Here is a 15,304-nt window from a genome sequence, read left to right as displayed (position 1 = left end):
GGTAAACGATTTCCTCTTACATTCATAGAGCATTCTTGGAAACTCTCTGTTTCCAGGGTATTTAAAGAAGTCCCCTATTAATAAGTACTTAAATAACTACTCTTGGGTGAATGGATATTTTAATAGTAAGATCTAAGGCCCCAAACCACTCTAATCTAGGGAAATTTTTTTTCTTAAGTATTCAGAGGGCCAGCCCCGTGGTGCAGTGGTTAAGTTCGCATGTTCTGCTTCGGCCAGGGGCTCACTGGTGCGGATCCTGGGTGCGAAAATGGCACCGCTTGGCAAGCCCTCCACTGGCAGGCGTACCACATATAAAGTAGAGGAACATGGGCACAGACGTTAGCTCAGGGCCAGTCTTCCTCAGCAAAAAGAGGAGGATTGGTGGCAGATGTTAGCTCAGGGCTAACCTTCCTCAAAAAAAAAAAAAAAAAGTATTAAGTGAAACTACCAGAACTTGATTTAATGGAAACAGCTCAAAGAGTTGTATTCAAATTCCAGCATGATAGTTGTATGGTTGTGGAGCCTTAAGCAATTAAGTGCACCCCTGAGGTGAGCTCAGTCAGACTTCCTCACCTGTTACAAGCAGACACCTGTTCTTGCAAGGTTGTAAGAATGAAGTCTGTGAAGGGCCTGCTGCTGAGCCCTTCCTGTTAGGATTTTACTGAATTTTTCTTCACCTTATGGCTCCTGTACTGTCTTTGGCTCCAGCCAAAAAGAGCCATGCTGTTTTGTTCCATGCATTTTTCACTGCTGTTCCCTTTACCTGTATTCTTCACCCTCTGCCCCACCCCTCATTCTTTGCTTAATCTTTCTTCGGCATCACCACTTTCTCCGGAAAGCCTGATACCTCTTGATAACTCCAGATTTCTCCATTGAAACCTACTTCTCCCAGTCTTCTCTCAGTAAAGAGCAGCTCCAGCTGCCCACACCCAACCCTGCAGTCACCGCTGACTTGTTACGGTGCCCTCTACTTGAACTCAGGCCCTCTCCCCTCGCGCCTGGCCTGTTGTAGCAGTCTCCAGATCAGGCTCCCTGCCTCTTCCCTTGGCCTGCTGCAGTCTGCTCTTCACACCAGCAGCCAAAACCATCCTGTCTGAAGCAATTCCGAGAATGCCGTTCCTCAGCTGAAAATCCTCCAATGGCTTTACAACTCATTCATTTATTCAACAAATATTCATTGCACACCGACCGTGGACCAGGCTCTGTGAGAGGCAATGAAGAAAAAAAACCAAAACAGATGAAACTCCCTGGCTCACAGAACTCACATGTTACTGACAGGCAGCACACACGGAGTATGCAGTAAGTGCTGCAGAACAGTAAGCGAGGGGGAGGCGGAAGTAAGAAGGCATCGCTGGTGGCGACGCAACAGGGCGAGGAGGGAAGGCCTCTGTCACAGGTGATCTTTGAGCAGGAACGTGAGTGAGGAAGGGAAAGAGCCATTCAAACATCCGAGGGAAGAGTGTGCCAGGCAGGAACAGCACGAGCAAAGGCTCCGAGGCAGGGACCTGCATGGCAAGTTTCCTGAACACATAGTGAGGGGGCCACGGAGACTAGTCCGGTGTGAGAGACTGAGAAATAACACAAAATGAAGACAGAGAGGTAAAAGATAAAAGTCAAGGCTTGATAATGGCCCGGAAGGCTCTAGATCTGCACTATCCAATACAGCAGCCACTACCCACATGTGGCTATTAAAATTCAAATACAACTTAAAATTCAGTTCGTCAGTTGTATTAGCCACATTAGAAGAGCTCAATAGCCACATGTGGCGATGGTGACTGGAGTGAACAGCACAGATACAGAACATTTTCATCGTCTCAGACAGCATTTTTGGACAGGTGGTTCTCTGTTAGTGGTTCGCAACCGGGGGTGGCTTTGCCAGCCAGCGGACATTTGGCAAATTGGATATGCTTTTGGTAGACACAACCTGGGGGAGGAGGTGCTACTGGCATCCACTGGGTAGCGGCCAGGGATGCTGTGAGCATCCTACAATGCACAGGACAGGCCGAACAACAAAGAACTGCGCCGCACCAAGTGCCAGCGGCGCCGCAGCCGGGAACTCTGCTCCACGTCAGCCTCGACCGCAGCTCCGCCCTCACTGCGCGCGCCTCCCGCAGAGCCCCTGCGGCCTCCTCCTGCACTCCTGCGCTTCCCTCTCTCCCTTCGCTCTGTCCCTTAGTGTCACCGAGGGAAGCCTTTCCTGACAGCCTGTATAAAGGAGCAGCATCCTCCCCAGACCCCTCCTTTGGGGTTCCCCACAGCATCTCCCGGCCTAGTCTGTCGTCCCTCACATGTCTATTGTCTCTCCTCCCACTAGAAAGCAAGCTCCAAAGGACCTGCATTTGTTCCCAGCATCACAACAGTGCCTGGCAACTCTTAGGTGCTCAATCAATACATTTTTTTTTTAATGAATGAAAGACGAAGTTGGGCATGCCTTCCTTGTCGTCTCACGCCCAATATGAGCATTTACGTGTCATTTCTTTACTTACAACACTCCTAAAGCTCCCTGGAGGAGGGTGTGTGCCGTTTCTCTAATCTTCAATCCTTAGCATAGTGGGCACTCATTAATGTTTAACGAAAAACTGCTATCTGTTGAGTAAACGAAACCCCACGTAACATCCACTGGCAAATTAGCTTAACCACGTTTTGAACGCCTTGTTTTAAAGACTATGCTTACAGCGCACTTTATGACTGGCGTTTAGCTGTCATATTTTTAAGATGTTATACGCTCACCTGGATTTGCAGATGTGTACTTTTCAGCCACTAACTGGCAATACCCTAATGAAATGTTAACGAGTCTAATATGGCGGGAACACGGGAGGAGACAGGCAAGCGACAACGCGCCGCCGGCGGGTCCCCGCTGCGGCCCTGTCGGCTGTCGCCCTCCGGCCACAGGCCCGCGGCGGCGCCCAGGCTTCCCCGGCGCCGGCCCGACGAGGGCCCGTGGGCGTCTCCGCCGAGCCTCCGCGACGGAGGCCGGGGACGGACGGTGGCGCTCGCCCGTGGGCACGGGAGCACAGGGCGGCCCGGCAGCCTACGGGCCCCGAGGCCCCCGCGCAGGGCGGGCGGGACGGCGCAGTCGGAGCGCGGCCGGTGTCCCTGGGGGCGCTCCGCGGGGAGCCGGCGCGCCGGGCGGGGACGCAGCCTGTGCCGTGGGCCGCCGGCGTCGCGGGAGCCAGCCGGCACTCCCTGGCCCGCGCAGCCTCCGGGGCGCCCCGCCGCAGGACAGGCTCCCGACGCCCGCGCTCCGCTACGCCAGGCGGCGCCTCAGCGCGGACGCGGCGCTGCCGAAAGCGGGGCGCGCGCGACGCCTCTCTGTCCCGGCAGCCCGGCAGGCCGTGCGCGGCGCCGCGTTCCTGCGTGACCTCACTGGCGACCACTTCCGGCGTGGCTCCGGAATACCCGAGGCCCCTGGCGGCGAACACCGGCAGGCACTTCCGGTGTCTGTTGCGGAGGCGCCGGCCGGCGGGCGTGGGGGCGACGTTGTTGGCGTCGTCCTCTCCCGCCGCCTGGGGGTCGAGATGTCTGGGCTCAGCTACCCGGAGATGGAGGGCTGTCGTAACCTGCTCGGCCTCCTGGACAACGACGAGATCACGGCCCTGTGCGACACCGTCACCAACCGCCTGGTGCAGCCTGACGACCGCCAAGGTACGGCCGCTCTCTCCGCCGTCCCTTGTCTCCCGGACCTCCCTGGCCTCTCCGCTGTCCCCGGCCTCCCCGGCCTCCCCGGCCTCCTCGGCCTCCCCGCCCTGCTCCGCCGTCCCCGGTCTGCCCGCCCTCCCCGGCTTCCCCGGTCTCCCCGGCCTCCCCGGCCTCCCCGCCCTCCTCGCCCTCCTCGGCCTCCCCGCCCTGCTCCGCCGTCCCCGGTCTGCCCGCCCTCCCCGGCTTCCCCGGTCTCCCCGCCCTCCCCGGGCCTCACACACACATCCTGTCAATAGCCGGATGAGCAGCCTGGGGTCTGGTCGTGTGATAAACTGGTACAACAGGGCAAACGCATGAACTCGAGCTGTGTATATCCACGTAGACTGACCTCCAAGCAGCGCTGCGTGAACAGCTGGTTACTCAAGACGGCAGATTGATGCCTTGAACTTGCAGAACGCTCGGAAGAGCCCAGGCTGCCCCGTGTGGGGGCCGCAGCCGTGCTGTGCGTCCGCGCGGAAAAGCAGGGCTGCCCCGGCGCGCTCGGGGTTGCAGCGCCCAGCGCCCTGCGAGGGGTGGGTGAGGGGCGAGAGGGACTGGGCAGGAGGGACGGGCGATATGAGGCCCCAGAGGTACAGGAATTTCCTGCGTCTTAAGCTCCGAGGTGTTCATATGGGAGTTCATTTTATCGCCATTCTCTGTACTTCACGCATGTTAAAAATAATCTTTGTTGTGTAATGTAAAATTTTTTTAATTGAAAAGAGAATACAAGTCTTGGTTCTGCCAGTTCTTGGTGTATCCTTGACTTTTCATTGTCTGTAGAGTGAGGAGATTGAACTGAAAGCCCTTGCACATCTAAAATATTGTCATTTCACCTATTTTTAGGGATTGTAAATGAATTTAGATCCACTGACCTGACTAGAAAATTAATTTTTTTTCCTCTGGCTTAATTTTTTTCTTAAAACACACTTCTTTAAAAGAAAATGCTTGAATTTCACTGTTTCTTATGAGAAGCAAAAGAAAGAGGAAATGTTAGGTAGGGAATTTTAAAGCATAAAGAATTTTTTTTTAGACCCAAAACCTGACAACCCACTTTCTGGTATTTAAACACGTCGTGCAGAAGCACCAATGCCGTGACAAGAGTTTATAAATATTTGATGCAGTTTCTGCTGACCCTGGACAGATTTACAAAGTGGCTCGTGATTTTCTATTAATCTTTACAATTTCCTTCTAGATGCCATTCGTGCAATATTAGTGTACAGTCAAAGTGCAGAAGAACTTTTGAGGCGTAGGAAAGTCCACCGAGAAGTCATCTTTAAGTACTTGGCAGCACAGGGGGTTATTATACCTCCAGCTACTGAAAAACACAACCTTATTCAGCATGCTAAGGATTACTGGAAAAAGCAATTACAACTGAAATTGAAGGAAACTCCAGAGCCAGTAAAGACGGAGAATGTTAGAGTCTTTCAGCAGGTAAAATAGATGCTATAGTTACATCCTGAACCGTAGTTCTGTCTGAAACTCTTTAGATAATCCTAGACCTGGGATAGCTTGGTTAATAATAATATTTTACTTGTTTTTTCTAATTTTAGCTTTCCTTCATATCTTTTGCAACCTAAAGGAAGACTACTAAAGCACCTAAGAGACAAAATATTTCTGGCATTTAGTAATGTATACGTAATCTATTGATTTGTGAGAAAACAATATTTTTCTCTTTATCGAATAAGGACCCTTGGATTATTAAACAGAGTAGATAAGCTGCAAGATCAATTTAATTTTAATTTAGCCTCTAGTTCTCTGTAATGTTTTTTCCACTTTAAAAGAGTGCTATCGTAAGCCCTTTCTCACTTTGAAGACTTTCTTTGGTATTAAATTGCAAAAATCCCATGAAAGAAACTTAAATGTTTTTACGTTTGATTTTTTTTTAGCTGGAAAAAACCCTGATGTAATTTCCTCTGGCTGACATTGGCTATTCCTGTTTCTTTGTATCTTTAGTGTACATTTTAGGTATTGTCTGAATATTTAAATGTTGATCGAATGAACCTGTAATTTGCGGAGTTTTAAACTACGTACCACATACTTTGAATTAATGAGGTTTTATAGTGAGAGATATTTGCTTTTACATTAGGAAAATGTCTTCCAGAAGTTTTCTTAATGTACTGAAAAGAACATTGACTTTGAAATCAGACAGATGTGACTTCAAATCTGCCCTTATGCTAGGTGTGAACTTGAGCAATTAACTTGACTTCTCTGAGCTTTGTTTTCTTTGTAAAATGGGCATAATGATAATATCTGTCATAAGGCTTGTGAAGGTACAAGGAAATAGTATTTAAGTGTCAAGCACAGTGCCCAGTATATTCAATAGCATGTGCTCAGTAAATACAAGATCCCTTACCATCTAAACGAGGTACTGTGTTCTGGAATACAGAGATGAATGAAATCTAGCCTAGCAGATATATTTTTGCAATAACATTTCTTTTGAAAAACAGAAAAATAATATTATAAAATTAATCCCAATCATAGAATATGACCTATTTCAATCATATTAGAAGTATCTGTTTAAAGACAGTGAAAATGCTAATTTATTTATCCACTTTATTGTGATGTAATTTATGTGCAACAAAATGTATCCATTTAAAGCATACAGTTTGAAGGTTTTGACAGATATATATCTGTGAAACCACTGCCACATGTGATCAAGAGAAAATGCTTATATAATCATTATTATTGACTGTTTATGCTGATATTTTAAGAGGCTTTGTTAAATCTTAATTTCTTAGCTGAATTTTCAGGTGTTTAAGCTGGGAAATCCTGAAATGATTTTTCCCCTTTTTGTAAAGAAGAATTTACTATACATGATGGACTCACTGAGTTCACATGTTTTCATTTCCTTTCTGCTATAATCAGTACCTTAAAACTTAGCTCTGAAACAGGCTAGATAGAAAAATAGGTACAAGAATTAACCTTGGTTTTATTTTATATTTACTTTCTTTATCTTAATCAGCAGGAAAAAGAAGATAAAAAAGCTGAAAAAGTTGATTTTCATCGATTAGGAGAAGAATTCTGTCACTGGTTCTTTCAACTTCTTAATTCTCAGAATCCTTTTCTGGGACCTCCTCAAGATGAATGGGGGCCACAGCACTTCTGGCATGATGTCAAGCTTAGGTTTTATTACAAGACTTCTGAACAAAATGTGATAGACTACCATGGAGCAGACATTGTGAGCCTTCGTCTGCTGTCACTAGTGAAAGAAGAATATCTTTTTCTTAGTCCCAACCTGGATTCCCGTGGACTGAAATGTGCCTCTTCTCCCCATGGTCTCGTTATGGTTGGAGTTGCTGGGACTGTTCACCGAGGGAACTCTTGTTTGGGCATTTTTGAACAAATTTTTGGACTTATCCGCTGTCCTTTTGTGGAGAATACTTGGAAAATCAAATTTATCAACCTGAGAATTATTGGAGAGGGTTCCCTTGCTCCTGGAAAATTAATGGAACCAGCTATTACATTTGAACCAAGTGATCTAGAGGCCTTTCATAATGTAATCACTTTATGTGGTACCAACGAAGTATACGGCTTGATGTAAGGCAGGCATTGGATAATGGAACTAGAGACCAAGCTTTATGCAGTGGAAATGAGGCAGTGTTGAACAAAAGAGAGCTGAGTTTACCTAACCCTCTAAAACATTGAGCACCGTATGCCAGTCTGAAAAAATCTGCCATGCAGAACTCTTCCAAATACTGCATCAGTAATGTCTGAGTGATTGCAGATGAGTTGAAATGCCTTTCTTGACTACACTGACATGTGAATAGTTGCCTCCTACCTGAGTGGCAGCACATGTTCTGAAAGCTTAATGCAGTTCATCAAATAAATCCCATTGTAGGTGTTATAACTAGCGGTGTGCCTTAGAAACCAGGTAATGTTTTCATTTTATTTCATGAATATTCTGCTAATGTCTGTATTTTTCATATGGGAAAGAATTAATAGTGTTCAAGGCTTCCCCTTTTTAAATTTCTCATTTACTTTTATCTAAGTCTGGATAATTTTACAAATATGTCTCATGGCAGTATTGTTAAAAAAAAAGGTACATATTTTAGAGATGTTTAATGTAAACTCATTTCTCATTTTAGGAAACTTGAATGACGTTCTTATGCAAAAAGTTCAATAATTTAGCAGGTGGAGAAAAATATACTTTGCCTTTTTAAATATTTGAAGGACATTTTTCAAAGTTATCTACTGTAATCCAAGCCAAAAATCTTATAATCTGTAACATTTCTGAACTGTTTTGGGCAACGCTGAGTGCTCTTCTCAAGACAGGTCTCATTCATATCAAAGGCCTCGGCTCACAGTTCTGTAGAGCGTTTGTTGTAATACCGTATGAAAGAAACATACTGCTGAAATCTTTAAGAAAGTGTCCCCAGTTCCCAACTTTTGTATGTTACTGTCTTTCCTCTTGATTGATCTTGGAAGAGGTGACCCAAAAAACCCCCACAAATTTATAATGTGGGCATAAACACCTATATAGGTAGAGATAGACTCCCACTCATAAAGTAAAATTATTAGGATCTTTTCCACCTTTAGTTTGTTTTACTAGGTTTGAGTTACAAGGTTAAGTTCCCCGATTAATTACATAGTTGCTTTAAAGTTTAAATTCTTCATCACCTAGCAGCTGCTTGCTGATCTTGGATTTAGTTAGTAATTTTAATTTACAAAAATGCCATTTGGAAAAACATTCGACTGGGAGATGTGATGGTGTTCTGTACATATTAATTTTTTCCTTTCGCTCTACTTGTGATTATCTAGGGTGACTGACAAGAATTTGGAAACAGGAGAAAACTCATCTTTTTTGTTTTTTTAATGCCATGCCTCTTATGAGGACTACAAACTGGCATGTCCTTAAATAAGAACTTAATGAAGGAGGGAAATCCCTTTTGTCTGCTGCAAGAATAGTGTATTGTTTAGATTTAAAGCCAAGTTATCTTTTTCTTAAGTTTGAAGTGTCATTATAACATGTAATTGATAAATATCCTAAGTAAAGGATAAAATTAAAAACATTCCCATCTGTTTTCTTTGTGCTGCTGATGTCAAGTACTGCAGAAATCCTACTCAGGATGGGCAGGAAGTGCCTCTGGCTGTCTCGAGGATTAAGTTTTTGAATTTGTGTAATGTTCAAGTAAGGCTGCAGTCTCTGCATGCTGCTCCAATTGCCCCGAAAATTTGAAATCGACCTGATAGGCTAAGTCTGTTAAGGATCCGAGCTATGTTTTATTTCCTTTGCGTCTCCACAGCTGGGCACACAGTAGGTCTGATGTTTAACTGAATGGGTGAATGAATGAGCAGAAGCAGCTTACATACTGTATAAAAGACTTTTCTGCGTCTGGATTTGGTCTTTGGTTCCTCTCATCAGTGGTGGTGTTTTGATCATATCGTCTGGTTGAATTTCATATGTGGATACATGGAAACCTTTAGGCCCAAAACTCAGTCAGATTTGGGGAAAATTTTAACTTTTCTTTAGAATTTACTGAATTTCAAAAGCCCGAGGTCACAATGGGATATACTAGAGCGCCCTAAGACTACCTGGAAACCATGATAGGGGAGGGATAGACTTCCCTGTTCAGAGAAGGAAGCCCTAAAGGAATTGAAGTTTGTTCAGGAAGATTAAAGCGTGAGGTGGTCTGGAAGCACGGTGCACAGTGAGCTCTTTACCGTGCCCACTGCTGTGTGTGTTAGGGCATGGCAGAGACCCCAGCTTTGTGTCCCTTTGCTTCATTACACTTGGCTGGTATTTGGAAAGTCTGGAGTCAAGTAGTAAAGAATGCAACACTCTACACACAGTTCATGGTAATCTGGTAGACCATGGGGGCATCTGGACTTTATTACTCTAGGCTAATTTGTAGCCTCATAACGTTATACCGCAATTACCCTTTTTTGTTAAAATGAAAAAAATCTTAAAGTAATAGTTACATTGGGATGTTTTATTAAGAATGCCAAAAAACATTTGATGTGTCTTATTAACTAAAATACCAAATAATAGGAAAAAAGCTATCTCTAATTTATTAAATCAACTTGCAAATTACAAACATAGGAAAATGTTCCTGGGTTTTCAGAAAGGTAACAATTTTATGCTAAAGGAAGGCTAATTACCTAGGCCCAGGAAGAAATTGTAATAGTGCCAGACAAGGATTTAAGGAAAAGAAAAAGATAATCAGAAACATTGTGTTTCAACAAAATGGCTCTAATGGTGAAGTAGATCATAAAATGAGTGAAAACCGTGCCTTAACGTTTTTCTTAGCGTCTGTTTTCACAAATTTAGATGCCTCTTTTTCACTGGTTGTTAATTTGGGTTGTGGGGGTAGTCATTGACCTTTTGAGAAATGAGAGCTCTATTCTCCCCAGAAAAAAAAGTTTGTGTGTAATAGTACAATTTTTGTATATTTCAGTGAATCCACAGTCTTCCCTAAAGCACATCTGCGAGTCCAGTGGACTCCTCAGCTATGTTGACATCCTGCCGTCATACTTACATTTCCCCTAGCTTACTACTCTACTGTGTTAGAACGTTAAAAGTATTTTTGCAAAATTCTGTCCCCTTGGCAGAGTCCCTAAGCTGGAGGACTAAATCTTTCTTATGAATTAAAGGATAATCTAGGAAATCTGTTAGTTTATTGTGGTTGTTAACTTGTGAATTTTGTTTTGCAAAAGATATCCGATATTAAAACCTACAGCAGTACTGTCAAGTGAAACATAACAGTAGTAATTCAGAATTCATGTTATTTTGACAAAATAAATTTAATGAAGAACAATGAACATGCGTTGGAGAAAATGATAAAAATGTGAAAAGAAAAAATATTTAAAAAAATATTCTCAAAACCTTTACAAAAACTTTACCCTAAGAAGATGTTTATTTGGTAATGCTTGTAGATGACTAATTCTGATGAAGGATTTTAAAAATATGAACATTTCCTCTGAAAGACCTGTGTGTGTGATGATCTCACTTTACACCGCTCCCTCTCACCGCCTCTCACCCCCAGCCCTGCTTGCGCCCTTTGTCTATAGCCAGCTGGACTGCAGGCAGCACAGCTACGGTGCTGGGAAACAGACTTCCCGGGTCTGGGTTCTCTTCACGTTTATTTGGCGTGTATTTATTGAGCATCTACAATTTGTAAGTCACTGAATCAAGCACAAGATGAAATAATAGATCAATAGGTTATTTACCTAAACTTCTTATGTTCAATTCAAGTCTCAGTCTCTGGGTTTAGATTTCTTAAAGTGAGAACTACTTTAGGCCCTTTGCAGAAGGATTCGGTTAGATCCTATTATATGGTCAGAAAAACGAACATTTAAGTGAAATTTTAAATAGCTTTATGGCTCTATCTAAGCCATAGAGATTTTATCAATACAGAATACAGGATTTTTGACAGACCACTTTATTTAGAGTTGGGAGGAAACTATTGCAGAACTGTATCAGAGTGCACTAAATACTTGTAGCTTTATTTTTTCTAGTTTGGAACCTTTCCACTAGTCTTTCAGTAAAGCTTTAATAATAAAATTTAGTGTGATATTTACTGTGAGTTATAATGTATCCCAAAATATTAAACCAGAAATTCCAGAATTACTTGTATTAGTCATGAAATGTTATAAAGAATCACTGGCCTGGATTTGGTATCTCTTAATTTCTCCTCCCACCGGGACTACCAGATCTCGTTGCCCTTTTTGGTGAGTCGCTTTTTAAGGGTTCTTTGGTTGGCAGCTTTCATCTTCACTTTTTAGATACCCTAAATCTCCAGTATGAAATTAGTTACATTTAAATTAATGAATTTAAGGATTGAAGAAATGCCTGCTGCCTGTTACCAGTTGTGTTAATTGTCTGATCTGATGTTTTCTGAACAAAAAATAAAACCAATAGCTACTCAGGAAAGCCTTTTTTCTTGAAGCATTTGGTTTCATACTTTGCATTAATCTTTTCCATCTCTCATCTTTTACTGTATTAATGGTTAGTATCACACTTAATTGTTCTCAAATTGGCACATGTAAGGTAAGGTACCTTTGCCTTGCTAAATAGATGGTAAATTCCTAGATCTGGTGATTCTTACTTATTTTGCAACCTTCTTTCCCCCAATGCCTTGCACAGGACAAATAATATTTATGGTTTGGATGCTTATTTTATGCCAGTTACTTTTCTGTGCACATTGTGTGTATTAACTCATTCAGTCCTGTGGACAGCTAAACGATGTAGTTACTATTATCCCTCTTTTACTGGAAAACAGGGTTGAGTAACTTCCCAAGCTTTCAGAGTTAAAGGGAGAGCCTCAATTTAAACCCAGGTTTTCCAGCCCGAGAGCCATGTGGTAACTAATACACTGTATTGCCTCATATGCAGTAGGTTTTTGATGAATCCTTTTTGACTAATCATCTTCAGTATGAAGGTTGTCATTTCCAAAGGAAAGATGCCTTTAATCTATATTGTTTATCTATGTACAGAGTAGGAGTGTTGATGCATACTGTATCCTCTTGTAATTAAATCTCTTAAATTGCTTATTTAGTGATTTAAAACTGCTTGGAGAAAAGATACAGAATATTCATGTAGGACAGTATTACTTATGAAAAAGAAAAAAGGTAATTGGGTAATATATATGTAACAATTTATGTCAGATTTCTTGAGCTCGCTGTCTCGTCACAATCTCTAGTCCTCTTCCCTTTCTGTTTATGACACTGATGTGCCTGCAGCCTCAGAAGTAGGCTTTGTTTCACACCTTCACTTTCGTGCCGTGTCCAGATATAGCATATCTGCAGTACTTTTTTTTTCTTTCAGCTGCTGCTGTAATTAGACCCTCTTTGCCTAAACCTTGACTTAGGCAATAATTTCTTCTTTCTTTGCTTTAGTGTTTTTTACATATTTGTGACAGATTAAAATTTCCTTAAAGGACAACTTTCATCATATCCTCCAAGGTCAGAACTTTTAGTGATGTTCCGTTAACCTCCAAAATAAAGTCAAGATGTCATAATCTGCTTTTCGTCACCGTATGGGTTTGACTCCACTTATTTGCACACATTGTTTGGTCTAGCCAACATCTACTACTAAGTAGTCTGTGTATTTATCCTGTGCTTAGTTAGCCCTCTGCTTTTACTGGCAAGTATCCAAAATTGTAGAATTTAATTTTTTTGTTGTTGCAGACAGACTGATAGTATGTTTTAGAAAGGAAAGGACTATGATCGAAATGGAGCTTAAAAACTGGAAATTTTTTCAATAAGTCAAGCACTTTTTCTTTTCAAGAGTTTTGTATACATCGTCTAGAATATTGCTTCCTCAGCTTTTTGCATGGCTGCTTCGTTTTCATCTTTGAGGATTTGCTTTAACTGTTTTCTCCTCTCTAAGTGGAGCTGCTTCTTAATGTTTATCAGAGCACCTTGTTTGTTTCAGTCGTAGCACTTTAGATATGACTGTTAATTTACTAATTTATTAATTTTGCCCCACTATATTTTAGCTGAGAGCAGGGACTAGAACTGTTTCACTTTCATTGTATTTCCGTTGCTTTCCACAGAGACTAGGCATTCAGTAGCTGTCTATTAAAGCTATAAATAAGGGAACAAATGCTGCTTTTTGTTCAAAGCCTCACACGTTCCTCCATATATCTGCTAAAGACAATGTCTAGTGTTTGTATTAGGTGCTCAGTAAATCTTTGTTTAATGAATAAAGCAAAAGTTACCTTCCTGAGTGGTGATTATGAGCTCTGATACAGTCAACAATGCTCTTTGGTAGATGGGATTACTAAAGTTTTATTAAACTGAAGCCCCAAAAGCTAAGTAATGTGCTGAAGTTCACATAGTTTTGTTGTAGACATTTTTTTCCTCTGGCATTTTTGTTTTGGTTGTATTTCCTTTTTAAGCCACAAAGCCTGTTTTTCTTGCACTTTATTTCCAGTCTGACTGCTGCTGCTACCTTATTTTGAAGGAGTTTAAACTCTTAATCCTCAATTTCTTCACATATAAAACTGAACCAGTTAGATTAGATGATTTCTAAGGTCTGCTGTGATTTCGAACTTACATGGTTTTGTGATTGTCTTCTTAGCAAATCAAGAATTTTTTTTTTTGGTGAGGAAGATTGACTCTGAGCTAACATCTGTTGCCAGTCTTCCTCTTTTTGCTTGAGGAAGACTGTCGCTGAGCTAACATCTGTGCCCATCTTCCTCTCCTTTATGTGGGACGCTGCCACAGTGTGGCTTGATGAGCGGTGCTTGGTCCGTGCCCGGGAACTGAACCTGTAAACCCCTGGCTGCTGAAGCAGAGCACACGAACCTAACTGCTACGCCCCTGGGACAGCTACTCAAGAATATTTTTTAAAGTAATTTGTAGTTCATTCAGGAAGTTATTATTTTGCTTCTTCATAAATCATGCTCATTGAAAACACTTCATTCTTTGTTTTTTTCAAACAAATACACATTTTTAAGTATTTGTGTTTAGTGTGTGTATTTCTGCTTACAGAGGGAAAAAAACAGAAAAGAATGAAAATATTAACACATCATATCTAGACTAGAAAAGAAAAGTATGAAGCCTTTAAAATATTTTCCTATTTTTTGACCACTAAAAATTCTGAAGTTGTTTGAAGCTACTGTTCTATTAAAGTTTTTTGCTTTGTTGCATATATTCAAAATATGTTTACATGTTTTAGTCAAGAAAAGTGGAAAGTGGTTGATGGAAGGCCAAATTGTAGACTGCTAGTAATCCCCAGTAAAAATAAAGATGTCAATAAAATCAATTATAGGTAATTCCTTCAAAGAAACTGAGCAATAGGAGTTGACAAATATTTAGGAATGAAATTGGAGACATGGCAAATTCGGGATGGCATTTTTCTGTAGGAAGCATGGCCTTGGATGGATGCTACTCATGAGGTCATTGAAAGTTATTCCAGGAAGTTTAATGGAAAATATTGGTTTAACAAAGACAGGTGGTTTTGCTGTACTGACTGCACTGATTGGAGAAGTACAGCATCTTGATAAAACGAGCTTTGAGTGCAGAAACAAGGTAACAGTGGAAAATTGAAGCATCTCAGGGACTTTAGTGGGGGAACTAGTAATAGAACAATCGTAAAACCATTGAACAACAATAGACTCCTAGGCAGTAAGACAAATCTCAGAGAAAGCCGTAATTTTAATTCTGAGAGCAACCTTATGCTAGAACAAGACTTCAGGACTGAGAAAAAAGTGGATTTTAAATAGTGTATCTGTGTTTTCTCTTAAATGTCTTCTTTCAATTTGGTAAACATTTCTTGACTGCTTACTACGTACCAGGTGTTTTAATGGACAACACTTGCTACCTAAAGTAGCTTGTACTTTCTTATTACTATTTTCACTTTAACTTGTATAAAATAATATTTCCTGTTTAATAAAGGGTTTATTTTGTTGGAAAGTGCTTCTCTGTGACTCTCATTGATGCCCTTCTTACTGCTTGAACCATTGTCATCTTTTGGCACTTGATCTGAGCTGTAGGTAAAATCCTGGCCTTCGCATTTGAGCAAGGTCACTCAAAGAATGGCGAATTTGGTAGTTTTGCAGTTCCAGAGGGGAAAAAAACACACTGAAACATTTTTTCCTTATATATTTTGCAAATTTCATGCACATTGTTCACATATTTTGTAGATTTTAAATGTAAGATAGGGTTTTCATTAAAATCTCAA

General features: G+C 41.7%; 1 protein-coding gene across 2 annotated transcripts; it reads left to right on the top strand.

Annotated features, from left to right (window-relative positions):
- Positions 1–371: 371 nt before the first annotated feature.
- C21H3orf38 (chromosome 21 C3orf38 homolog) lies at positions 372–15,036 on the top strand. 2 transcript variants are annotated; one of them, XM_046648285.1, is made up of 3 exons: positions 372–3,645; positions 4,871–5,109; positions 6,644–15,036. In XM_046648285.1, exons 1-3 carry the CDS (start codon positions 2,784–2,786, stop codon positions 7,217–7,219), a joined length of 1,677 nt encoding a protein of 558 aa, XP_046504241.1. In that variant the 5' UTR covers positions 372–2,783; the 3' UTR covers positions 7,220–15,036. The 2 variants fall into 2 exon arrangements, with proteins under 2 accessions (XP_046504241.1, XP_046504240.1); XM_046648284.1 differs by having other exon boundaries at positions 374–3,645; positions 6,641–15,036.
- Positions 15,037–15,304: the final 268 nt, after the last annotated feature.

The sequence above is a fragment of the Equus quagga genome, chromosome 21 (assembly GCF_021613505.1).
Source record: "Equus quagga isolate Etosha38 chromosome 21, UCLA_HA_Equagga_1.0, whole genome shotgun sequence".
Taxonomy (NCBI): domain Eukaryota; kingdom Metazoa; phylum Chordata; class Mammalia; order Perissodactyla; family Equidae; genus Equus; species Equus quagga.
This window is presented reverse-complemented; position numbering and strand designations above follow the sequence as displayed.

Excerpts from the sequence above, each read along its gene's own strand:
- C21H3orf38 (XM_046648284.1), top strand. The coding sequence starts at position 2,784 with ATGTTAACGAGTCTAATATGGCGGGAACACGGGAGGAGACAGGCAAGC. Across the intron at positions 3,646-4,870 it reads GCAGCCTGACGACCGCCAAG|ATGCCATTCGTGCAATATTA; the intron begins GTACGGCCGCTC and ends ATTTCCTTCTAG. Across the intron at positions 5,110-6,640 it reads ATGTTAGAGTCTTTCAGCAG|CAGGAAAAAGAAGATAAAAA; the intron begins GTAAAATAGATG and ends TATCTTAATCAG.